The following is a 21,634-nucleotide window of genomic DNA, read 5'->3' as shown; positions in this document are numbered from 1 at the left end:
TAATTGAGTGGAAAACAAAAAAGGACACTTTTTATTATTGAATGCGGGAGTGAGGGGAGTGGGGCCGACCAGGGGGTGGCTCTGGGAGAGGGTCCCAAGGGGCAGAGGTTAGGGACGTCTCAGTAAAGAGGGGCAGATCATGAATAGAGCCTCCGCCCCCAGCTGGGGGCTCTTGAGTTCGCCCAAGCACTGGGCTAAAACGTGGAAACTGGGCATTGACAAAGTACAGAGGGATGTGGGCGATCCGGCCCGTGGACCAGCACTGCAGAGAGAGGGGAAAGCAAAGTCTGACCAGTCTGAGCCCAAAGAAGGCCATACAGCAGAGCCACACGGCAGCTGCAGCCCTCAGCTCCTCAGCCCACTTCTGCAACCGCAGCCGCTGGCCTACTCACCACACTGAGCAGAGCTCCTTTGTTGAAGGAAGGATGGAAAGTGATGAGCTGGGCCTGGGCTCCTGGCTCCCCCTGGACAGTGCCACTAGGGGCAGAAGGAAAGGTGAGCAGGCTGCTGGAGGCAGAAGGCAGGTGTAGAGGGTATGGGTTTGGTATGGGAGGCCGGGGGGAACCACACCTGCCCAGCACCTACCAAGGAAGTAGCTCGAACACAGGGCTGTTTCGAGTGCGAAAAAGGAGGATGACTGGTTTACCATTCTGGACCCGTGGATTTCCTGTAAGAAGTGGATGCAGGGATAGGAAGGAACTCTGGAGGCAGAGTCCCAGGGCAGAGGCAGAGTCCCAGGGCAGGGGCAGAGAAGAACTGCAGCCAGGGCCTGGAAACAGTCAATTAATGGGAAGATGGTGCGGCCTGAGCCAAGGCCTCCCTCCCCTCCTCTTACCTTTCATGAGCACAGCCAGCCGCTCCCCACTTGGGTCCCAGACCATGGAGTGAGCCTCTCCCCCAAGCCTATGGGTCAGAACAGCAGATTGGGAGGGCTCAGCGTGGTCCCTCCCAGCTTCGTCTCACTGCCCCTCCCTCGCCCACCCAGCTCACCTTTCCTCTCCATCCGGTGTCTGTATTGTCGTCTCAGACAGATCTGCCACAATTGTAGCTGACTTCGCGCCTCCAACGCACCCCTTTCGCTCACCTGTGGATCAGGGCCGAGGCTCCTAAGGACAAGGGGCCTCCCACTGGCCCCTGCCTCCTCTCCATCACAGGCATCAACACCTCTCAAGGCTCCCAAGCTTATTCCTTTTTTCTTTTTCCCAAGCTTCTTTACTTCCCTTTATCCTTCAGAGCAGCATATTCCAGATGGTTCCTGTCTCCCTCCGACTACCCCAGATGTTGTGCATCCAGAAGTGTTTCCCTGGACTCACCACAACGTTCTGGGAACGACAAGGAGTAAATCAGCGGTTCCCCCAACACAGTGAACAGCAGGCGGTTTCCATCAGGACTCCAGCAGCCAGTCTGGGGTCAGGGAGCAAAAGGCAGGGAAAGGGTGGTCTATGGGAATACAGGAGGGAAGCACAGGAGGAAGAAAAGTAGAGGAGGTGGGGGACACACCTGGGGGAGCAGGGCCCACCTCCGCCCCCGCTCCTGAGACGCACAGTCCCTCCTACCTGACATCGCCCTGACAGGGTAGGCCACCGCTCACAAGTCCACATCTGGGCCTCCCAGACTCTGTGCCAAAGAGAGGCAGGTCACAGCTTAGGAACTCTAGGTGTCACAGCCTGGACTTCCCTTCCTGTCAGTCCCACGTTCAGGTGAATGGGAACGCGGACGGAAGGTTGTGGCACTAGCAGTTCCAGGAGCCTAGTGCCTTTCTCTAGGTCGTTCCTGCCCCCCGCCCCGCCCTCCCCCTACTCACCGGAAGACAGCTGAAGGAGTGGTAGCCAGGACTTTGCTGCCATCCGGGGACCAGAGCAGGTTGGTAACCCCACCTCCCCGAAACCAGGGAAGGGGAACACAGGTCTCTGTTGAGACATCCCATACCTAGGAGAAAGGGGAAGAGAGTGAGACAGGGGAGACTCAAGCGTCCCTACCATCCCACGGGGGGCTGCCCTTCCTTAAGGTACAAAGAACCAGAGGGGAGGATGCGGGAAAGGGACTGTTAAAACAGGAGGAAATAGGGTTATGTTTATACTGACAGCAGGCAGAAATTTACATCTGAGGAGTCAGGCTGGTGCAGCGCCTTCCCCTGGATATGTTTAAGATTGAATGGACAGCTATTCCTCTCCTTCCCCCAGGGTATTTCCCACCACCAGGCAAAGAAAGCTCTCTCCTCAAGTCTGAGGGGTGGCTGAAATGACCGAAAGAGGCGTGGGGACCAACTCACCAGGATGGCAGCATCCACAGGTGAAGCTGAGAGTAGCCGACCCCCACTGGGGGCCCAGGCTAAGCTGGTGACAGGTGTGTGCCCGGGGTGAGAGAGCACTTGGGCACAGCCAGAAGAGGGTCTGCCGAGGGGAAATGGGGTGTGGAGTCAGAAGACAACAGGAAGAAAGCCCCATGATTCTATTCCCTTGCCTTCTCCTGCTAAAACTTCCCAATCCCAATGGCCCCTCTGAGTTCAAATCCAGGTTGGGGAAAATGAATAAGGATCACGGAAGTTAAAGAAAAAGAAAAAAAAAAAAAGAAGGAAGGAAGGGCAGTCACTATCAGGAGGTCCAGAAAGGAAAATGGGTGAAAGGGACAAAAGAGCCTGAAAGAGACAAAAACTTTTGACCAGTAAAGCTAGAAGGTACTGTGCTGGGGAGATGCATGTTCTGCTCTAGATGAGAGCCCTCTCCCCACAGGACCATCCTGCCTGGAGCATGGGATAATCCATGCCATCACTTCAAGGTTCCAATCTCTTCTCTTCCTACAGTTATCTGCCACTCTCCAGAATTCATCCTGTGCTCCTAAATCTGTCTTTCTGCCTTTCCTTGTCAGAATTAGCTTCCCTCCTCGGTGCTCCCACATCATTTTCTCCTCATCAAAGATGGCGCACGTGGCAACCTCCCCCACTAGACTGGGAACTAGTTGAGGGCCCCAGCTGTGTCCGTCAGCTCTGTATCTCCAGAGCCACATACTTGGCCTGACAGGTACAGGCTACTAGCCAAATTAATGCCACCTTGTCCTTTTTCCTCCCAACTATACCCACCTTAAGCCTAATGAGGTCTTAGATCACCAGTCTACAACTAACTCTCTTAACTTTACAATACATCAGTTTACAGAGATCCATCTCATTCTTTTCAATGGCCCCACTGTATTCCACTGAATAGATGAACTATAATTTATTCAGTCATGCCACCACAAACGGATATTTCAGTTGTTTGTAATGTTTTATTACAAACGGTACTGCAAAAAATATTCCCTATATCTTTATGTACTCTTGTCATTATTTGTGTAGAATAGAGTATTAAAATGGAATTGCCGGTAAAAAAAAGGCTTGAACCTTTCAAAAGATAAATATGCCAACAAATATTTTCTGAAAAGTTCGTACCACAATATACTCTAGTAGTAGTTTTCCTAGTCTTGCTAATATTGGATATTATCAAACATTTCAACTTTAATAATACTAGCATACTGGGAACTCCCTGGCGGTCCAGTGGTTAGGACTCCATGCTGTCACTGCTGAGGGCCAGGGTTCAATCCCCAGTCAGGGAACTAAGACCCCACAAGCCTCACGGTGTGGCCAAAAAAATAATAATAATAATTATAATACTATAATTCTGAATGGGCCAAAAAGCATTCTATGCATTCTTCTAGTCCTTTTATTTATTTATTTTTACATTTAGTTCTTTTGTCTGCTTGGAATTTATTTGTATATAAAGTATGGGGCTTCCCTGGTGGCGCAGTGGTTGAGAATCTGCCTGCCAATGCAGGGGACACGGGTTCGAGCCCTGGTCTGGGAAGATCCCACATGCCACGGAGCAACTAGGCCCGTGAGCCACAACTACTGAGCCTGCGCGTCTGGAGCCTGTGCTCCACAACAGGAGAGGCCGCGATAGTGAGAGGCCCACGCACCGCGATGGAGAGTGACCCCCGCTTGCCGCAACTGGAGAAAGCCCTCGCACAGAGGCGAAGACCCAACACAGCCAAAAATAAAATAAATTAAAAAAAAAAAAAACTACCATTGCCTTCTATTCATCTTTTAAAAAAATAAAGTGTGAAGCAAGGACGAACTGTATTATTTTCTAAATGGATAGCCAATTATGCCAAAACCACTAAAAAACAAAAAACAAAGACCAAAAATCTAAACTTCTCTATTGCAATGCAAATCCAAATTCATCATATAGTAAATTTCCATAAATTCCTAGATCTGTTCCTGAATGTTGTTCTGTTACACTGATCTGTTTGATCTTATGCCAATAACTTTCTATTACTATAACTTCATAAAATATTTCAATACCCGGTAGGGCAAATCTCCTCTCAATATTCTTCCTTTTCAAACTTTTCTTGGCAATCCTTCCACATTTATTCTTTCATAAAAACTATTATTTTGTCCAGTTCACAAAAACAAACAAAAACCAGCAAAATTCTGATGGGAAATACACTTAATTTGACATCTTCATGATTAAATTTTCCTACCCAGGAATATAGCACGTCCCTCCATTAATTCAGCTCTTGTTTAATATTCTTCAACCACTTTCTTCAAATGTCTAACAGATTAAATAAATTTAACAATTTATTCCTAGTAATCTATAGTAATTGTACCTATTGTAAATAGAACATATTTTCCATTGCAATTTCTCAACTGATTATTGTTGGTACAAAGGGGAGCTATTACATTTTCAGTTTCTTGGCTCCAGTTACTTTACTACTTAAATTTCTTATTAGATTAAATAGGATTTTTGGTTGAATCTCGTCTTATCTAGGTTTAAAATCATATCATCGTCAAATAAAAATAATTTTCTCTTCTTTCACAAGACTTTACCATGTTTCTTTTTCTTGTCTTACTGCCCTCAAAAGAACCTCCACAAATAATGTTGGTTACTAATGGTGATAATGACATCTCTGCCTTTATCTTGACATTATCTTGACAGTATTTCCTATATCACTGTTCAATATGGTAGCCACTGATTTTGCATATATACTCTTTATGTTTAGGTTGTCTCTTTGCATTCCTATTTATGTATTCAGCTGAATGTCTGCTTATTGAGAAGGGCATTTATTTATATAAACACTTTTCTCCTTTAACTTGCTAATGTAACAAATCATTTTAATAGATTTCCTAATGGTGAATAGTTTTTAATTTCCGGAATATTCCACTTGGTTAAGATTTTTTTTTTTAATTAATTAATTTATTTAATTTTATTTATTTTTGGCTGTGTTGGGTCTTCGTTTCTGTGCGAGGGCTTTCTCTAGTTGTGGCAAGTGGGAGCCACTCTTCATCGCGGTGCGCGGGCCTCTCACTATCGCGGCCTCTCTTGCGGAGCACAGGCTCCAGACGCGCAGGCTCAGTAATTGTGGCTCACGGGCCCAGCTGCTCCGCGGCATGTGGGATCTTCCCAGACCAGGGCTCGAACCCGTGTCCCCTGCATTGGCAGGCAGATTCTCAACCACTGCACCACCAGGGAAGCCCTAAGATCTTTTTTAAAATATGCTTTTGGACTCTATTTGCTAATATTTTATTAAGCATTTTAAAAAAATCTACGCTCAGGGGAATTCCCTGACAGTCCAGTGGTTAGGACTCCATGCTTTCACTGCCAAGGGCGCAGGTTCAATCCCTGGTCAGTATATCAAATACATAACTAAGGATCTATTGTATAGCACAGGGAACTCTACTCAATACTCTGTAATGGCCTATATGGAAAAGAATCTAAAAAAAGGGTGGATATATGTATATGTATAACTGATTCACTTTGCTGTACAGCAGAAACTAACACAACATTGTAAATCGACTATACTCCAATAAAAATTTAAAACAAACAAAAAAAAACCCTAGTCAGGGAACTAAGATCCCGCAAGCCGCGAGGCATGGTAAGGAAGTAAAGTAAGGAAGGAGGTAAGGAGGGAAGTAAGTAAATAAATAAATAAAATCTATGCTCAAATATTTTCTTTCTTATACCACCTATTGTCAGGTTTAGGTTACATTAGCTTTATGGAAATAAATCAGGATGGGGACTTCCCTGATGGTCCAGTGGTTAAGAATACACCTTCCAACTCTAACTCAGGGGACGTGGGTTTGAGCCCTGGTCGGGGAACTAAGATCCCACATGCCGCGGGCAACCAAGCCCGTGTGCTCTAGAGCCTGTGTGCCACAACTAGAGAGCCCATGTGCCGCAATGAAAGATCCCACATGCCACAACAAAGAACCCGAGTGCCACAACTAAAGACCCATGCAGCCAAATAAATAAATAAATATTTTTTAAAAAAAGATTTGTATAAAAATAAATAAATCAGGATTGATCCTGGGACAGAAAGAGGACATTAGTGAGAAAACTGGTGAAATAGGAACAAAGTTTGGAGTTTAGTTAATAACAATGTACAAATGTCAGTTTCTTAGTTTTGACAAATCTAACATGGTAATATCTGACGTTAACAATGGTGTGAAGGATATACCAAAACTCTACTATCTTTGCAGCTTTTCTAAAAATCTAAAATTATGCACAAAGTTTATTAAAAGGAAAATAAAACAAATCAGGAGGCTTTCCAAATTTTTCTATGATCTGGATTAGTTCAGGTAACATGGAGATTATCTTTTCTTTGACAATTAGATAGAACTCTCATAAAACCATCTCAGCCTGGCATCTTTTTTTAGGGGTAGAGATCATCCATTTTAATTGCTTCTACAGTCCACTTTGATAACATATATTTTGCTAGACAAACATTTCCTTTAGGTTTTCAAATTTGTTAGTCTAAACATATATAATATGCTCTAATAATTCTTCTATTTTCTTCCATATTTGTGGTTATCTCTCCTTTCCCATTTTGAAAATAGTGTACTTTGATTTTCTATTTTACCTTAATAAGGCTGGCCAAAAGGTTTTCTTCTTTATTCATAATTTAAAGAACCTGTTTCTGGTTTTATATTTAGTTAGTCCTCATGGGGATTTTTTCCAATTTCATCGGTTTCAGCTTTTATCCATATTAATTCCCTTCCCCCTTTCCTTTAAACCTACATCTGGCAGTCCTCTGAAAGAGACAGTCTTTCCAATCCATGATCCATAGGTACAAACTCCCCACAATCCCAGAAGCCCCCAGTTCTGTCCCTTTCTCTAGATTAGATCTTCTCAGCACCTCCACCTTGGCCTTAGGTCTGCTTCTCCCGTAGCCCTGGGAAGTGCTGTGAGGAAAAAGAACTTCTCCTTCCAGACCTCCTCACCACCCCAGCATGGCCACGACCCTCAGGCCAAGGTAAGAGAGAGACTGCTGGGACTCACCGGGTAGACAAGGACGTGGGGTCCAGGGTCCAGATGAGAATGCAGCTCTGGCAGGCCACAGCCAAGACGGAGGCACTGAGGGGCTTCCAGGCCAGGGCCGCCACATTTCGCTGCAGCCGGTGCTTCAGGGAGGGGACTATAGTGCTGGGGTGAAAGGGGAGGCGATGGGGTCAAAGCAGGGACACTAAGGTGCAGGGGACCTGAGTTGTGGTTGAGGAGGGAAATCCAGAGAGAAAGCTGATCACCCAGGGCCTGGGGGTATTGTGGGACAGAGGACAGGATAAAGACTGGATCTGGAAAGAGGACGCATCCAGTTGTGGGGCCTCCCTGACCCCAGTTCTGGAAGGAGCCATGGACCAGGCCCAGGAACTGCAGGACTCCCTGGGCACCAAGGCTGGAGAAGGAAGTGGGGACCGACCGATGGAGACTGAAGACTCCGAGTCCGCACAGCATGCCCCCCACATACCTGTTGGCATTGTACACACGGATGGAGTCATCTAGCAGGGCCACCGCAAACTTGTTGGTGTGTGGGTGCCACGCAAAGACCCTCAAGCAGCAGCTGGACCTGGGGCAGGAGTGAGAGTGAGGAGTCCCGACCTGCACCTCGCCACACCCGGCCCAGAGCTCAGGTTCCCTTCCATGTGAGGACATTATTATTTTTCACTGTTTCTTTTCTTTCTTTTTGGGGGAGGTAGGAGGGAGAATGTGGGGAGCAGTCAGGAAAGGGGTGTGAGGAGTCTCTGCCTTGATTTCCCTCTCCCCAGAAGAAGTTCCAGGGTTCAGGACTTGCTTCCCACAAAAGCTCCAGAGCTTGTACACTCACCAGTTTGTGACTTGAGCGAATTCAGCAATCAGATCTTCACTCCTGAGCTGTAATAGCAAAGCGGATAGAGGTGGCACTGGGAAAAAGGAGCTTATCCCCTCAATGCTCCCACAGGGGAGCTGGACCATTCATACCCTCTGCAGTCTTCTCATCACACCCTGACCCTAAGACATAGGAAGTGGAGAGGTGGTGGGAGTGGGGGACCAGCAGCCAGGGAGGGCCGGGGGAGGAAGCCAAACTTACAGACAGATGGGGAAACAGAGACCCATGGAGGGAGGAGGCCCATCGACAGAGTGCCAGGGCCCAGCTGGATGCCGTCTTCACCCACTCAAACACTGTGGGGTTGAGAAAGCAGCTGTGATTAAACCATTCACAGGGTTCTCACTGGCACCCTCCTAGGTGAGGGACGAGCAAGGGCAAGCACTCCCCAGATCCTTCCACCCAACAGGTGCTCTGGACACCCACTCTATGGTATGGGGGTAGGTAGAGGGGAAGAGAAGATGGCACCAGCAGAGTCAAATGGGCTGGGAAATACAGGGCTAAAGGGAAAGGTGCTGGGCCAACAGGTATTAGGATGAATTAGGGAGAATATGGAGGGGAGATGGCAACCATAAAACTAGAGAAGGCTGGAGGTAAACACACTTACCCTCCTCCTCTGAGTCTGCAATTTCATTCAGCACACCAAAAAGGCCCACATCGCGCCTGAAGAGGAGAGGGAGCTGTGAGTCAGTTACTCTGATCCCTTCAGTCTCCCCTCTAAGTTCATCTATTCACTCACTAAATAAACATGTATTAAAAATAAGAACACTCACATTTAATGAGTGACAACTATGTGACATGTACTTTATATAGTCCTTTCATTGTACCAATGAAAGGACAATATATAAATTGTCCACCAGTGAGGCAACTAAGGCTCAGAGGTCTTTCAGGGCTTTGTGCACAGATCAAGGAGTCAAGACTTGCCCTAAGGGACTTCCTTGGTGGCGCAGCGGTTAAGAATCCATCTGCCAATGCAGGGGACACGGATTCAAGCCCTGGTCCGGGAAGATCCCACATGCCGTGGAGCAACTAAGCCCGTGCACCACAACCACTGAGCCTGTGCTCTAGACCCCGTGAGCCACGCTACTGAGCCCAAGTGCCACAATTACTGAAGCCCGCGCGCCTAGAGCCCCTGCTCCGCAACAAGAGAAGCCACCGCAATGAGAAGCCCGCGCACTGCAACGAAGAGTTGCCCCCGCTCGCTGCAACTAGAGAAAGCTCACATGCAGCAACAAAGACACAACGCAGCCAAAAATAAATTTTATAGATTTAGAAAAAATAGATCGATTGATAAATAATAGATTTATAAATAGGTAGATTTATAAAAAATAATAATAATAAAATAAATTTAAGAAACAAATTATTAAAAAAAAAAAAAAAAAGACTTGCCCTAAGATAGTGAATGGAAAGCCACAGAAGGAGTTTAAGCTGAGGAATAAATTGATCACACTGGCATTTTAGAATGATCAGTTTGGCTGCAGATTAGAAGGGAAAAATAATGGAGAGAAAGAAATGGGTTAAGAGTCTACTTCAGGAATCTAGAAGAAAGGCCAAAGTGGCCTGAACCACTGGGGATGGAGAAAAGAAGACAGATTTGAGTGCTCGAGGAAGTAGAATGGACAGGATTTGAGGACTAATTAGACATTAGCAAGGGAAAGAGCAATATCAAGGGAAACACCCAGGTGATAATGATAGCATCTAATACTGCTTACACTGTGCCAGGGCTGGGCTAGATGCGTCACATGCATCATCTAATTCAGCCTTTATCACAACCCTACAAAATAGGTATTGTTATCATCAGCATTTTTAGATGAGAGAACAGAGAGTGTGAAGAGGTTAATTATCAAAGGTGAACTAAGTAGGAAATAGCAGAGTCAGGATTCAACCTGTCTGCCTGCCCCAGAGCCTACATTCAAACCACTTGCTTCTATATGACTAGGAAGGCCATTCCTTGAGATGAAAAACACAAGGAAGAAGCCGGCTTAGAGAGGAAAATGAAGAGATTGATTTTGAACATGCTGAGTGTATGAAGCCTGTGGAATATCTGACTGAGGGTGTTGGGCAGACAAGTGAACACCCAGGTGTGGAGCATCAATCACAAGTCCAGCCTAGGGACACCAACATTTAAAAGAGAGCAGGAAGAGAAGCAGCAGTTAGAGAGGCAGAAAGTGAGAAAGCACCCAGGACTGAATGGCTTTTCAGACCATGACTTGACGTTTAGCTTCACTCAAGGAGACATGCAAATTAAACTGTAATGCAATATCAAATATCAAAGCTTGATAGCACATGTGTTAGGAAACAGGCACTCTCATACACTGTGTTTGTTTTGTTGTTTTGTTTTCTAATTTTTATTGGGGTATAGTTGTCTCATACACTGTTGGTAGGTCTGTAAATATGTACAACTTAAACAGAGGACTATATGGCAATAGCTCATGAAATTACAAATGAACATACCCTTTGAACCCAGCTACTTCATTTGTAGGAATTCATCCTACATATGATGATGATGATGATGATAATAATAATAATAATAATAGCTAACTCTTGATGGGATTAACATGGGCCAGGCACTGTTCTAAGTGTTTTACTCATTTAATCATCACTACAGCCTTGTAAGATAGGTTCCCTTTTACAGATGAAGAAATTGAGGGACAGAGTGATTAAGTAACTTGACCAAGGTCACACAGCTAAAAAGTGGCACAGCCAGGAATTCAATCCAGGCTTCACTCCTACATGTGCAGAATGAATGACCTATGTATGAGATTATTCCCTGCAACCTTATACCTAATCTTGCTGAACTTCAGGTAAAGGCTCAGAAAGTAATAATGACATAAGGAAGGAACAGGTTCACAGAATTAAACCAAAGTGGAAAGCAAGTCACAGGAGATGAAATGGAACTACTGTTGCACAACCTTGAGTTCCACAAAAAGGACTGATAATTTGATATGTTGAGTGATACACAGCTCTGAGCTAGAGAGGGCCGGGAAGCCCAAGGCAGAGGGGTGGTGACCTCATTGCCTCCAGGATCTGCAGACCACTGGCCCAGGAGACCCTTTGCCATGTCTCACCAAATGTTGATGCATCTCTTCCACACTTGTTCCCGGTGGTGGATGAAGGCCGTTCTTGTGCCATGGTCCAACCTCCCAGGGGTCTTCAGGGGATCCTTAGTAAGGTTTAGGACAGGAAGATTGATCCACTAGAGCCAGAAATGAGGTATGACAGTGAGTCAGTCTCTTCCCTAGATCTCTACTGAACTTCCTGCCATCTCCAACCCTTGGCAGGGCTGAGGGTAAGAGGCTCCAGAGACCTGTTTCCCATTTCCACAAATATAACACTTGTGGAGAGGGGCGGAGTCAAGATGGCATACAAGAAGGACGTGGAATTTGTGTCTCCTCACAACTAGGGCACCTACCAGGCACCGGTGGGGAACCATGGACACCTAAGGGGATGGGAGGAACCCCCAGCAACCAGTCGGTTCAATTATAGTTTTATTTTTCCTATTATATTTTTTATCTTTCTATTTTGTTTTTTATTCTTTGATATTGTACTGCTCCTTTTTCTCTTTCTTTCTTTCTTTTTTTTTTTTTTTTTTTTTTTAACCACGCCACGAAGCTCACGAGACCTTGGTTCCCAGGCCAGAGGTCAGGCCTGAGATCCTGTGGTGGGAGCTCCGAGTCCAAACCGCTGGACTAACAGAGAATCTCAGACCCCAGGGAATATTAATAAGAGTGAGGCCTCCCAGAGGTCCTCATGTCAGCACTAAGACCCGGCTCTATCCAACTGCCTGCAAACTCCAGTGCTGGACGTCTCAGGCCAAACAACCAGTAAGACAGGAATACAGCACTACCCATCAAAAAGAGAGAAAAAAAAAGAAATGACAAAAAAAATATGTTACAGACAAAGGAGCAAGGTAAAAACCTACAAAACCAAATAAATGAAGACGAAATACGCAACCTACGTGAAAAAGAATTCAGAGTAACGATAGTAAAGATGATCCAAAATCTCGGAAACAGAATGGAGAAAATACAAGAAACATTTAACAAGGATCTAGAAGAACTAAAGAGCAAACAAACAGTCATGAACAACACAATTACTGAAATTAAAAATACTCTAGGGGCTGGACTTCCCTGGTGGCGCAGTGGTTAAGAATCCGCCTGCCAATGCAGGGGACACGGGTTCTAGCCCTGGCCTGGGAAGATCCCACATGCCGCGAAGCAACTAAGCCCGTGTGCCACAACTGCTGAGCCTGCGCTCTAGAGCCCACGAGCCACAACTACTAAAGCCCATGTGCCACAACTACTGAAGCCCGTGCACCTACAGTCTGTGCTCCACAACAAGAGAAGCCACTGCAATGAGAAGCCCGTGCACCACAATGAAGAGTAGCCCCTGCTCACTGCAACTAGAGAAAGCCCGTGCGCAGCAACGAAGACCCAACGCAGCCAAAAATAAATAAATAAATTTATTTAAAAAAAAATACTCTAGGGGCTTCCCTGGTGGCGCAGTGGTTGAGAATCCACCTGCCAATGCAGGGGATACGGGTTCAATCCCTGGTCCAGGAAGATCCCACATGCCGTGGAGCAACTAAGCCCATGTGCCACAACTACTGAGCTTGTGCTCTAGAGTCCATGAGCCACAACTACTGAGCCTGCGTGCCGCAACTACTGAAGCCCATGCACCTAGAGCCCGTGCTCCACAACGAGAGAAGCCACCGCAATGAGAAGCCTGTGCACTGCAACAAAGAGTAGCCCCTGCTCGCTGCAACTAGAGAAAGCCTGCACACAGCAACAAAGACCCAACACAGCCAAAAATAAATAAATAAAATAAATAAATTTATTTTTAAAAAAAATACTCTGGAAGGAATCAATAGCAGAATAACTGAGGCAGAAGAATGGATAAGTGAACTGGAAGATAAAATGGTGGAAATAACTGACAGAGAGCAGAATAAAGAAAAAAGAATGAAAAGAATTGAGGACAGTCTCAGAGACCTCTGGGACAACATAAACGCACCAACATTCGAATTATAGGGGTGCCTGAAGAAAAAGAGAAAAAGAAAGAGGCTGAGAAAATATTTGAAGAGATTATAGTTGAAAACATCCCGAACATGGGAAAGGAAATAGTCGATCAAGTCTGGGAAGCACAGAGAGTACCATAAGGATAAACCCAAAGAGAAACACAATGAAACAAATATTAATGAAACTATCAAAAATTAAATACAAGAAAAAATATTAAAAGCAGCAAGGGAAAAGCAACAAATAACATACAAGGGAATCCCCATAAGGTTAACAGCTGATTTTTCAGCAGAAACTCTGCAAGCCAGAAGGGGGTGGCAGGACATATTTAAAGTGATGAAAAGGAATAAACCTACAACCAAGATTACTCTACTCAGCAAGGATCTCATTCAGATTCAATGGAGAAATTAAAACCTTTACAGATAAGCAAAAGTTAAGAGAATTCAGCACCACCAAACCAGCACAAATGCTAAAGGAACTTCTCTAGGCAGGAAACACAAGAGAAGGAAAAGACCTACAATAACAAACCCAAAACAATTAAGAACATGGTAATAGGAACATACATATTGATAATTACCTTAAACGTAAATGGATTAAATGTTCCAACCAAAAGACACAGACTGGCTGAATGGATACAAAAACAAGACCCATACGTATGATGTCTACAAGAGACCCACTTCAGACCTAGGGACACATACAGACTGAAAGTGAGGGTATGGAAAAAGATATTCCATCCAAATGGAAATCAAAAGAAACTGGAGTAGCAATCCTCATATCAGACAAAAGGGACTTTAAAACAAAGACTAGGGGCTTCCCTGGTGGTGCAGTAGTTAAGAACCCGCCTGCCAATGCAGGGGACATGGGTTTGAGCCCTGGTCTGGGAAGATCCCACATGCCGTGGAGCAACAAGGCCCATGCACCACAACTACTGAGCCTGCGCTCTAGAGCCCGCAAACCACAACTACTGAAGCCCGCGTGCCACAACTACTGAAGACCATATACCTAGAGCCCATGCTCTGCAACAAGAGAAGTCGCCGCAGTGAGAAGCCCACACACCAGCACAAAGAGTAGCCCCCACTCGCCACAACTAGAGAAAGCCCGCGTGCAGCAACGAAGACCCAATGCAGCCAAAAATAAATTAAAACAAAAAAAACAAAGACTATTACAAGAGACAAAGAAGGACATTACATAATGATCAATGGATCAATCCAAGAAGAAGATATAACAAATGTAAATATTTATGCACCCAACATAGGAGCACCTCAATACATAAGGCAAATGCTAACAGCCATAAAAGGGGAAATAGACCGTAACACAATAACAGTAGAGAACTTTAACACCTGACTTTCACCAATGGACAGATTATCCAAAATGAAAATAAATAAGGAAACACAAGCTTTAAATGATACATTAAACAAGACGGACTTAATTGATATTTATAGGACACTGCATCCAAAAACAACAGAATACACTTTCTTCTCAAGTGCTCATGGAGCATTCTCCAGGATAGACCATATTCTGGGTCACAGATCAAGCCTTGGTAAATTTAAGAAAACTGAAATTGTATCAAGTATCTTTTCCGACCACAACGCTATGAGACTAGATATCAATTACAGGAAAAATTTAAAAATACAAACATGTGGAGGCTAAATAATATGCTACTAAATAACTGAGAGATCACTGAAGAAATCAAAGAGGAAATCAAAAAATATCTAGAAACAAATGACAATGAAAACACAACAACCCAAAACATATGGGATGCAGCAAAAGCAGTTCTAAGAGGGAAGTTTATAGCAATACAATCTTACCTCAAGAAACAAGAAAAATCTCAAATAAAGAACCTAACTTTACACCTAAAGCAATTAGAGGAAGAAGAACCAAAAAAAACCCAAAGTTAGCAGAAGGAAAGAAATCCTAAAGATCAGATCAGAAATAAATGAAAAAGAAATGAAGGAAACAATAGTAAATATCAAGAAAACTAAAAACTGGTTCTTTGAGAAGATAAACAAAATTGATAAACCATTAGCCAGACTCATCAAGAAAAAAAGGGAGACGACTCAAATCAACAGAATTAGAAATGAAAAAGGAGAAGTAACAACTGACACTGCAGAAATACAAAGGATCATGAGAGATTACTACAAGCAACTATATGCCAATAAAATGGACAACCTGGAAGAAATGGACAAATTCTTAGAAAAGCACAACCTTCCGGGACTGAATCAGGAAGAAATAGAAAATATAAACAGACCAATCACAAGCACTGAAATTGAAACTGCAATTAAAAATCTTCCATCAAACAAAAGCCCAGGACCAGATGGCTTCACAGGCGAATTCTATCAAACATTTAGAGAAGAGCTAACACCTAACCTTCTCAAACTCTTCCAAAAAATAGCAGAGGGAGGAACACTCCCAAACTCATTCTATGAGGCCACCATCACCCTGATACCAAACCAAAGATGTCACAAAATAAGAAAACTACAGGCCAATATCTCTGATGAACATAGATGCAAAAATCCTCAACAAAATACTAGCAAACAGAATCCAACAGCACATTAAAAGGATCATACACCATGATCAAGTGGGGTTTATCCCAGGAATGCAAGGATTCTTCAATATACACAAATCAGTCAGTGTGATACATCACATTAACAAAATGAAGGATAAAAACCATATGATAATCTCAATAGATGCAGAAAAAGCTTTTGACAAAATTCAACATCCGTTTACGATAAAAACTCTCCAGAAAGTAGGCATAGAGGGAACCTACCTCAACATAATAAAGGCCATATATGACAAACCCACAGCCAACATTGTTCTCAATGGTGAAAAATTGAACCCATTTCCTCTCAGATCAGAAACAAGACAAGGTTGCCCACTCTCACCACTATTATTCAACATAGTTTTGGAAGTTTTAGCCACAGCATTCAGAGAAGAAAAAGAAATAAAAGGAATCCAAATCAGAAAAGAAGAAGTAAAACTGTCACTGTTTGCAGATGACATGATACTATATAGAGAGAATCCTAAAGATGCTACCAGAAAACTACTAGAGCTAATCAATGAATGTGGTAGAGTAGCAGGATACAAAATTAATGCACAGAAATCTCTTGCATTCCTATACACTAATGATGAAAAATCTGAAAGAGAAATTAAGGAAACACTCCCATTTACCATTGCAACAAAAATAATAAAATACCTAGGAATAAACCTACCTAAGGAGATAAAAGACCTGTATGCAGAAAACTATAAGACACTGATGAAAGAAATTAAAGATGATACAAACAGATGGAGAGATATACCATGTTCTTGGATTGGAAGAATCAACATTGTGAAAATGACTATACTACCCAAAGCAATCTACAGATTCAGTGCAATCCCGATGAAATTTTCACACAACTAGAACAGAAAATTGCACAATTTGTAGGGAAACACAAAAGACCCCGAATAGCCAAAGCACCCTTGAGAAAGAAAAACGGAGCTGGACGAATCTGGCTTCCAGACTTCAGACTATAGTACAAAGCTACAGTAATCAAGACAGTATGGTACTGGCACAAAAACAGAAATATAGATCAATGGAACAGGACAGAAAGCCCAGGGATAAACCCACGCACATATGGTCACCTTATCTTTGATAAAGGAGGTAAGCATATACAGTGGAGAAAAGACAGCCTCTTCAATAAGTGGTGCTGGGAAAACATGTAAAGGAATGAAATTAGAACACTTCTTAACACCATACACAAAAATAAACTCAAAATGGATTAAAGACCTAAATGTAAGGCCAGACACTATAAAACTCTTAGAGGAAAACATAGGCAGAACACTCTATGACATAAATCACAGCAAGATCCTTTTTGACCCACCTCCTAAAGAAATGGAAATAAAAACAAAAATAAACAAATGGAACCTAATGAAACTTAAAAGCTTTTGCACAGCAAAGGAAACAATAAACAAGATGAAAAGACAACCCTCAGAATGGGAGAAAATATTTGCAAACGAAGCAACTTACAAAGGATTAATCTCCAAAATATACAAGCAGTTCATGCAGCTCAGTATCAAAAAAACAAACAACCCAATCCAAAAATGGGCAGAAGACCTAAACAGACATTTCTCCAAAGAAGATATACAGATTGCCAACAAACACATGAAAAGATGCTCAACATCACTAATCATTAGAGAAATGCAAATCAAAACTACAATGAGGTATCACCTCACACCGGTCAGAATGGCCATCAAAAAATCTACAAACAGGGGCTTCCCTGGTGGTGCAGAGGTTGAGAATCCACCTGCCAATGCAGGGGACAGGGGTTCAAGCCCTGGTCTGGGAAGATCCCACATGCCGCAGAGCAACTGGGCCCATGAGCCACAACTACTGAGCCTGCGCGTCTGGAGCCTGTGCTCCTCAACAAGAGAGGCCGCGATAGTGAGAGGCCCACGCACCGCAAGGAAGAGTGGTCCCCGCTTGCCGCAACTAGAGAAAGCCCTCGCACAGAAACGAAGACCCAACACAGCCAAAAATAAATAAATAAATTTTAAAAAAATCTACAAACAATAAATGCTGGAGAAGGTGTGGAGAAAAGGGAACCCTCTTGCACTGTTGATGGGAATGTAAATTGATACAGCCAGTATGGAGAACAGTATGGCGGTTCCTTAAAAAACTAAAAATAGAATTACCATATGACCCAGCAATGGGTCATATACCCTAAGAAAACCATAATTCAAAAAGAGTCATGTACCACAATGTTCATTGCAGCACTATTTACAACAGCCAGGACCTGGAAGCAACCTAAGTGTCCAACGACAGATGAATGGATAAAGAAGATGTGGGCTTCCCTGGTGGCGCAGTGGTTAAGAATCCACCTGCCAAAGCAGGAGACACGGGTTCGAGCCCTGGTCCGGGAAGATCCCACATGCCGCGGAGCAACTAAGTCCGTGAGCCACAACTTCTGAGCCTGCGCTCTAGAGCTTGTGTGCCACAACTACTGAAGCCCGCATGCCACAACTACTGAAGCCCACGCACCTAGAGCCCGTGCCCTGCAACAAGAGAAGCTACCGCAATGAGAAGCCCACGCACTGCAACAAAGAGTGGCTCCCGCTCGCCACAACTAGAGAAAGCCTGTGCACAGCAATGAAGACCCAATGCAGCCAAAAATAAAATAATAAATAAAATAAAATAAATTAAAAATAATAATAATAAAGATGTGGCATATATATATATATATATATATATATATATATATATATATATATATATATATATTTGTACTTGTAGTGAGGTGGATGGACCCAGAGTCTGTCATACAGAGTGAAGTAAGTCAGAAAGAGAAAAACAAATACCGTCTGCTAACACATATATATAGAATCTAAAAAAAGAAAAAAATGATTCTGATGAACCTAGGGGCAGGACAGGAATAAAGACACAGACGTAGAGAATGGACTTGAGGACACAGGGAAGGGGAAGGGTAAGCTGGGACGAAGTGAGAGAGCAACATTGACATATATACACTACCAAATGTAAAACAGATAGCTAGTGAGAAGCAGCTGCATAGCACAGGGTGATCAGCTTGGTGCTTTGCAACCACCTAGAGGGGTGGGATAAGGAGGGTGGGAGGCAGACGCAAGAAGGGATATGGGGATATATGTATGCAGACAGCTGATTCACTTCGTTATACAGCAAAAACTAACACAACATTGTAAAGCAATTATACTCCAATAAGGATGTTAAAGGAAAAAAAAAAAAATATATATATATATATATATATAAAACACTTGTGGGGCAGGGAAACAGGTCTTAACTCCCTTATCTGTAAAACTAGAATAACATTTCATAGGGTTGCTGTGATTATTAAATCACATTATTAAAACATTTGTGGAGAACACCTGACTCAGAGCCTCTTTCTTCCAAGCAAACGCTCAATAAACGTAAGTTTCTCTTCCTTTTCCTTCCCAGAAACACCACAGGAAAAAACTCCCCAGGTTGTGCCTTCCCAGTTCTCCCAAATACTGTACCAACTTTTCAGAAGTCCTCCTGCACCCTCACATCCCCTAGATTCGCCCTCACTCTCCGTTCCCACTAGGCCCGCACCACAGCCCCTCAGCATCCCTCATCCTTCAATCCCAGCTCTTAAATACATCCCAGCCTTTCTATTCTTCTCCAGCCTGGGCCAGGCTGTTTCCAATACTCCCGTATGGGGACCTCGACCCCGCCCCTATCACGTTGCCTCTGCTCCCCCATTCTCTCCGACTCTGCCCCCCATGCCTGTAGGTCTCCTCCCTCCTCGCCCTGACCACCTGGCCCCGGAAGTCGGGAGGCGGACTCTCATAGCTACTGCCCGTCACCAGCTCGTTATTGTGCTCGTATAGGGTGACTTGTCCCCTAGGCGGCGGCGGAGGGAACAACCCCAGGGAGCACATCCTGCCGGTCCCGAAGACGTCCGGACTGAGCAAACTCCCGGATCCCGCTCCGCCGACTCTTAGTTCCCGGGCTAGATTAGGATGCGTACGGGTAGTCGCCTGGGACAAACGACTATGCAAAGCTCAACGGAAGTGAATGGAAGAGTAACGGAGAAGAAGGACGCATGCGCAGTCCGGGGACAGACTTCCGGCGTCCTCGCGCGCCGCCTGGCGGCCGGAGGGGGCCGGTGCAGACACGTCCGTAGGGCAGACCACTAGTTAAGGGTCGGAGCGGTTTTTTTGTTTTCTTTTGTTTTGTTTCCTGTGAGACTACTGTTTTTCCCAGTTCCAAATCCCCCAACACACTCTCCCACTCACTCTCAGCACTCGAAAAGTCCAAAATAAGCCACGTTCAGGGCAGTACCTAATTAAACGCTCCCAGGACTGTGTCACGGGCAGCAAGCTGGAAAGTTGAGGGAAAGCCTCCGGGAGGCGGGAAGTCAGGCGGGAGGCCTTGGGAGGGAGAGTGCAGGGCCCGCCGGAACCTAGAGCCCACAGGGTTAGGTCTCCTGGAAGGAAAAGTGGGAACAGTTGGGAAATTAACATTTCCTGAGCACTTATTATGATAAGTGCTTGTATAATCTTTACAACAACTCCATGAGGTGGGTACTGTTACGTCACCATAAGGAAAGTGAGGCACAGGGAGATAGGACCTAAAAATACCAAAACCTGTATAAGGCATTCTGACTGCAGAATGAAAGTGAGATTGAGAGGAGAGGGGCAAAAATAGGTGAAGAGGATTAAGAGGTACAAACTACAAGGTATGAAATAAATAAATTACAACGATGTAATGTACAGCATAGGAATATTGCCAATATTTTATTATAACTTTGTATGGAGTATAATCTATAAAAATATCAAATCACTATGTTGTACACCTGAAACTAATATAATATTGTAAGTCAGTTTTTTAAAACAAGTGAGATTGATCTTTTTCTAACTCCAAAGGATGGAACTAGAACTGGAATCTAATGCAGAATGGGGGCTCCTCTTCTAACAGCTGTGTGGCTTTGGGAAAATCGTTGAATTCTTTGAGACTCAGCTCCCTCACTTGCAGTGTCCTATTATACATGGCTGTTTCCCATACAAAATAATGGAAAGAAAGCCATTTAATAAACTGTAAAGTGCTAAGCAGATATTGGAGATGAATAGCCCTAACTCTGCCATGAACTAGGTGACCTTGGGCACTGGTTCATTCATTTAACAAATGTTAATGAGCAATTCCAAAGACCAAGCTCTGGGGACCCAGAACTGTATAAGGCATACAGTCCCCCATTCCCAAGAGCAGCCAGTCTCATTGGAGACTCTAGGAGGCATTCTGGTTTAACATTCTTGGATTCTATATCTGCCCCTCGTTTCTACATGAAAAGATCCCCCCAAGAGTTATTCCCGGGTCAGAAAACCCGGGGCTCCAAAATGTTAATGGACATAGGACTCATCTGAGGATCTTGTTAAGATGCAAATTCTGGGGTGGAGCTCTGAAGTTGTAGTTCCAAAAAGCCCACAGGTGATACTGCACAGACAACGCTTTGAGTAGCCCCTCCCCCCATTTAATTAGTTCACTGTCACTTGGGAAGTCACAGAAAACTTAAAAGAGCAGATTATTAAAACTGGGGGTAGTTTGGAGAAATTGGCTGGGAAAGCTCTCCTTGAGACGGGGAAGCAGGACAGGTTTGAAGGAAAACTGGGAGTCCGTGACCCTGACAGACTGGTGGAGAGCAGTGAGAAGCCACCCACAAATTTTTTGTTTGTATCCTCCAACCCCAGATACCTCAAGAACTCACTACAGCCTGGGCCTACAACTTCCACCCTCCCTTGAATGAAGCCTGATTTTCACCAACAGACTGTTATAATTATCAGTTAGGTGCTTGCCTCTTACCCTGTAATGTGACCTGGAGAGAAGGAACAGTGCTCTGTGTCTTCATACTCCACCACCGCCTCCCCCATACAGCTTATTTAAGGTTTGCTGAATGGTTTTTCACAATTTGCAGATTCTTGGGAGGCTGAAGTCC

At 44.2% G+C, this 21,634-nt stretch overlaps 1 protein-coding gene across 3 annotated transcripts; it reads right to left on the bottom strand.

The window, feature by feature from the left end:
* Positions 1 to 3: 3 nt before the first annotated feature.
* AAAS (aladin WD repeat nucleoporin) lies at positions 4 to 19,717 on the bottom strand. 3 transcript variants are annotated; one of them, XM_082422298.1, is made up of 16 exons: positions 19,461 to 19,717; positions 11,235 to 11,362; positions 8,774 to 8,829; positions 8,371 to 8,462; positions 8,128 to 8,174; positions 7,771 to 7,869; positions 7,305 to 7,448; positions 2,273 to 2,393; positions 1,805 to 1,929; positions 1,557 to 1,617; positions 1,314 to 1,404; positions 991 to 1,084; positions 836 to 903; positions 586 to 667; positions 393 to 477; positions 4 to 262 (listed from the first exon to the last, which is right to left on the bottom strand). In XM_082422298.1, the coding sequence occupies exons 1-16, from the start codon at positions 19,581 to 19,583 to the stop codon at positions 35 to 37; spliced, it is 1,644 nt and encodes a 547-aa protein (XP_082278424.1). In that variant the 5' UTR covers positions 19,584 to 19,717; the 3' UTR covers positions 4 to 34. The 3 variants fall into 3 exon arrangements, with proteins under 3 accessions (XP_082278424.1, XP_082278425.1, XP_082278426.1); XM_082422299.1 differs by having other exon boundaries at positions 11,235 to 11,329; positions 19,461 to 19,713; XM_082422300.1 differs by lacking the exon at positions 11,235 to 11,362 and having other exon boundaries at positions 19,461 to 19,659.
* Positions 19,718 to 21,634: the final 1,917 nt, after the last annotated feature.

This window comes from Balaenoptera physalus, assembly GCF_965194825.1.
Source record: "Balaenoptera physalus genome assembly, chromosome: 13".
Taxonomy (NCBI): Eukaryota; Metazoa; Chordata; class Mammalia; order Artiodactyla; family Balaenopteridae; genus Balaenoptera; species Balaenoptera physalus.
Note: the sequence above shows the minus strand (reverse complement) of the source record. Positions and strands in the feature narration are given on the sequence as shown.

Excerpts from the sequence above, each read along its gene's own strand:
- AAAS (XM_082422298.1), bottom strand. The coding sequence starts at position 19,583 with ATGTGCTCCCTGGGGTTGTTCCCTCCGCCGCCGCCTAGGGGACAAGTC. Across the intron at positions 8,463-8,773 it reads TGCAGACTCAGAGGAGGAGG|TGTTTGAGTGGGTGAAGACG; the intron begins GTAAGTGTGTTT and ends TCAACCCCACAG. Across the intron at positions 1,930-2,272 it reads CTGTGGATGCTGCCATCCTG|GTATGGGATGTCTCAACAGA; the intron begins GTGAGTTGGTCC and ends CCTTTCTCCTAG.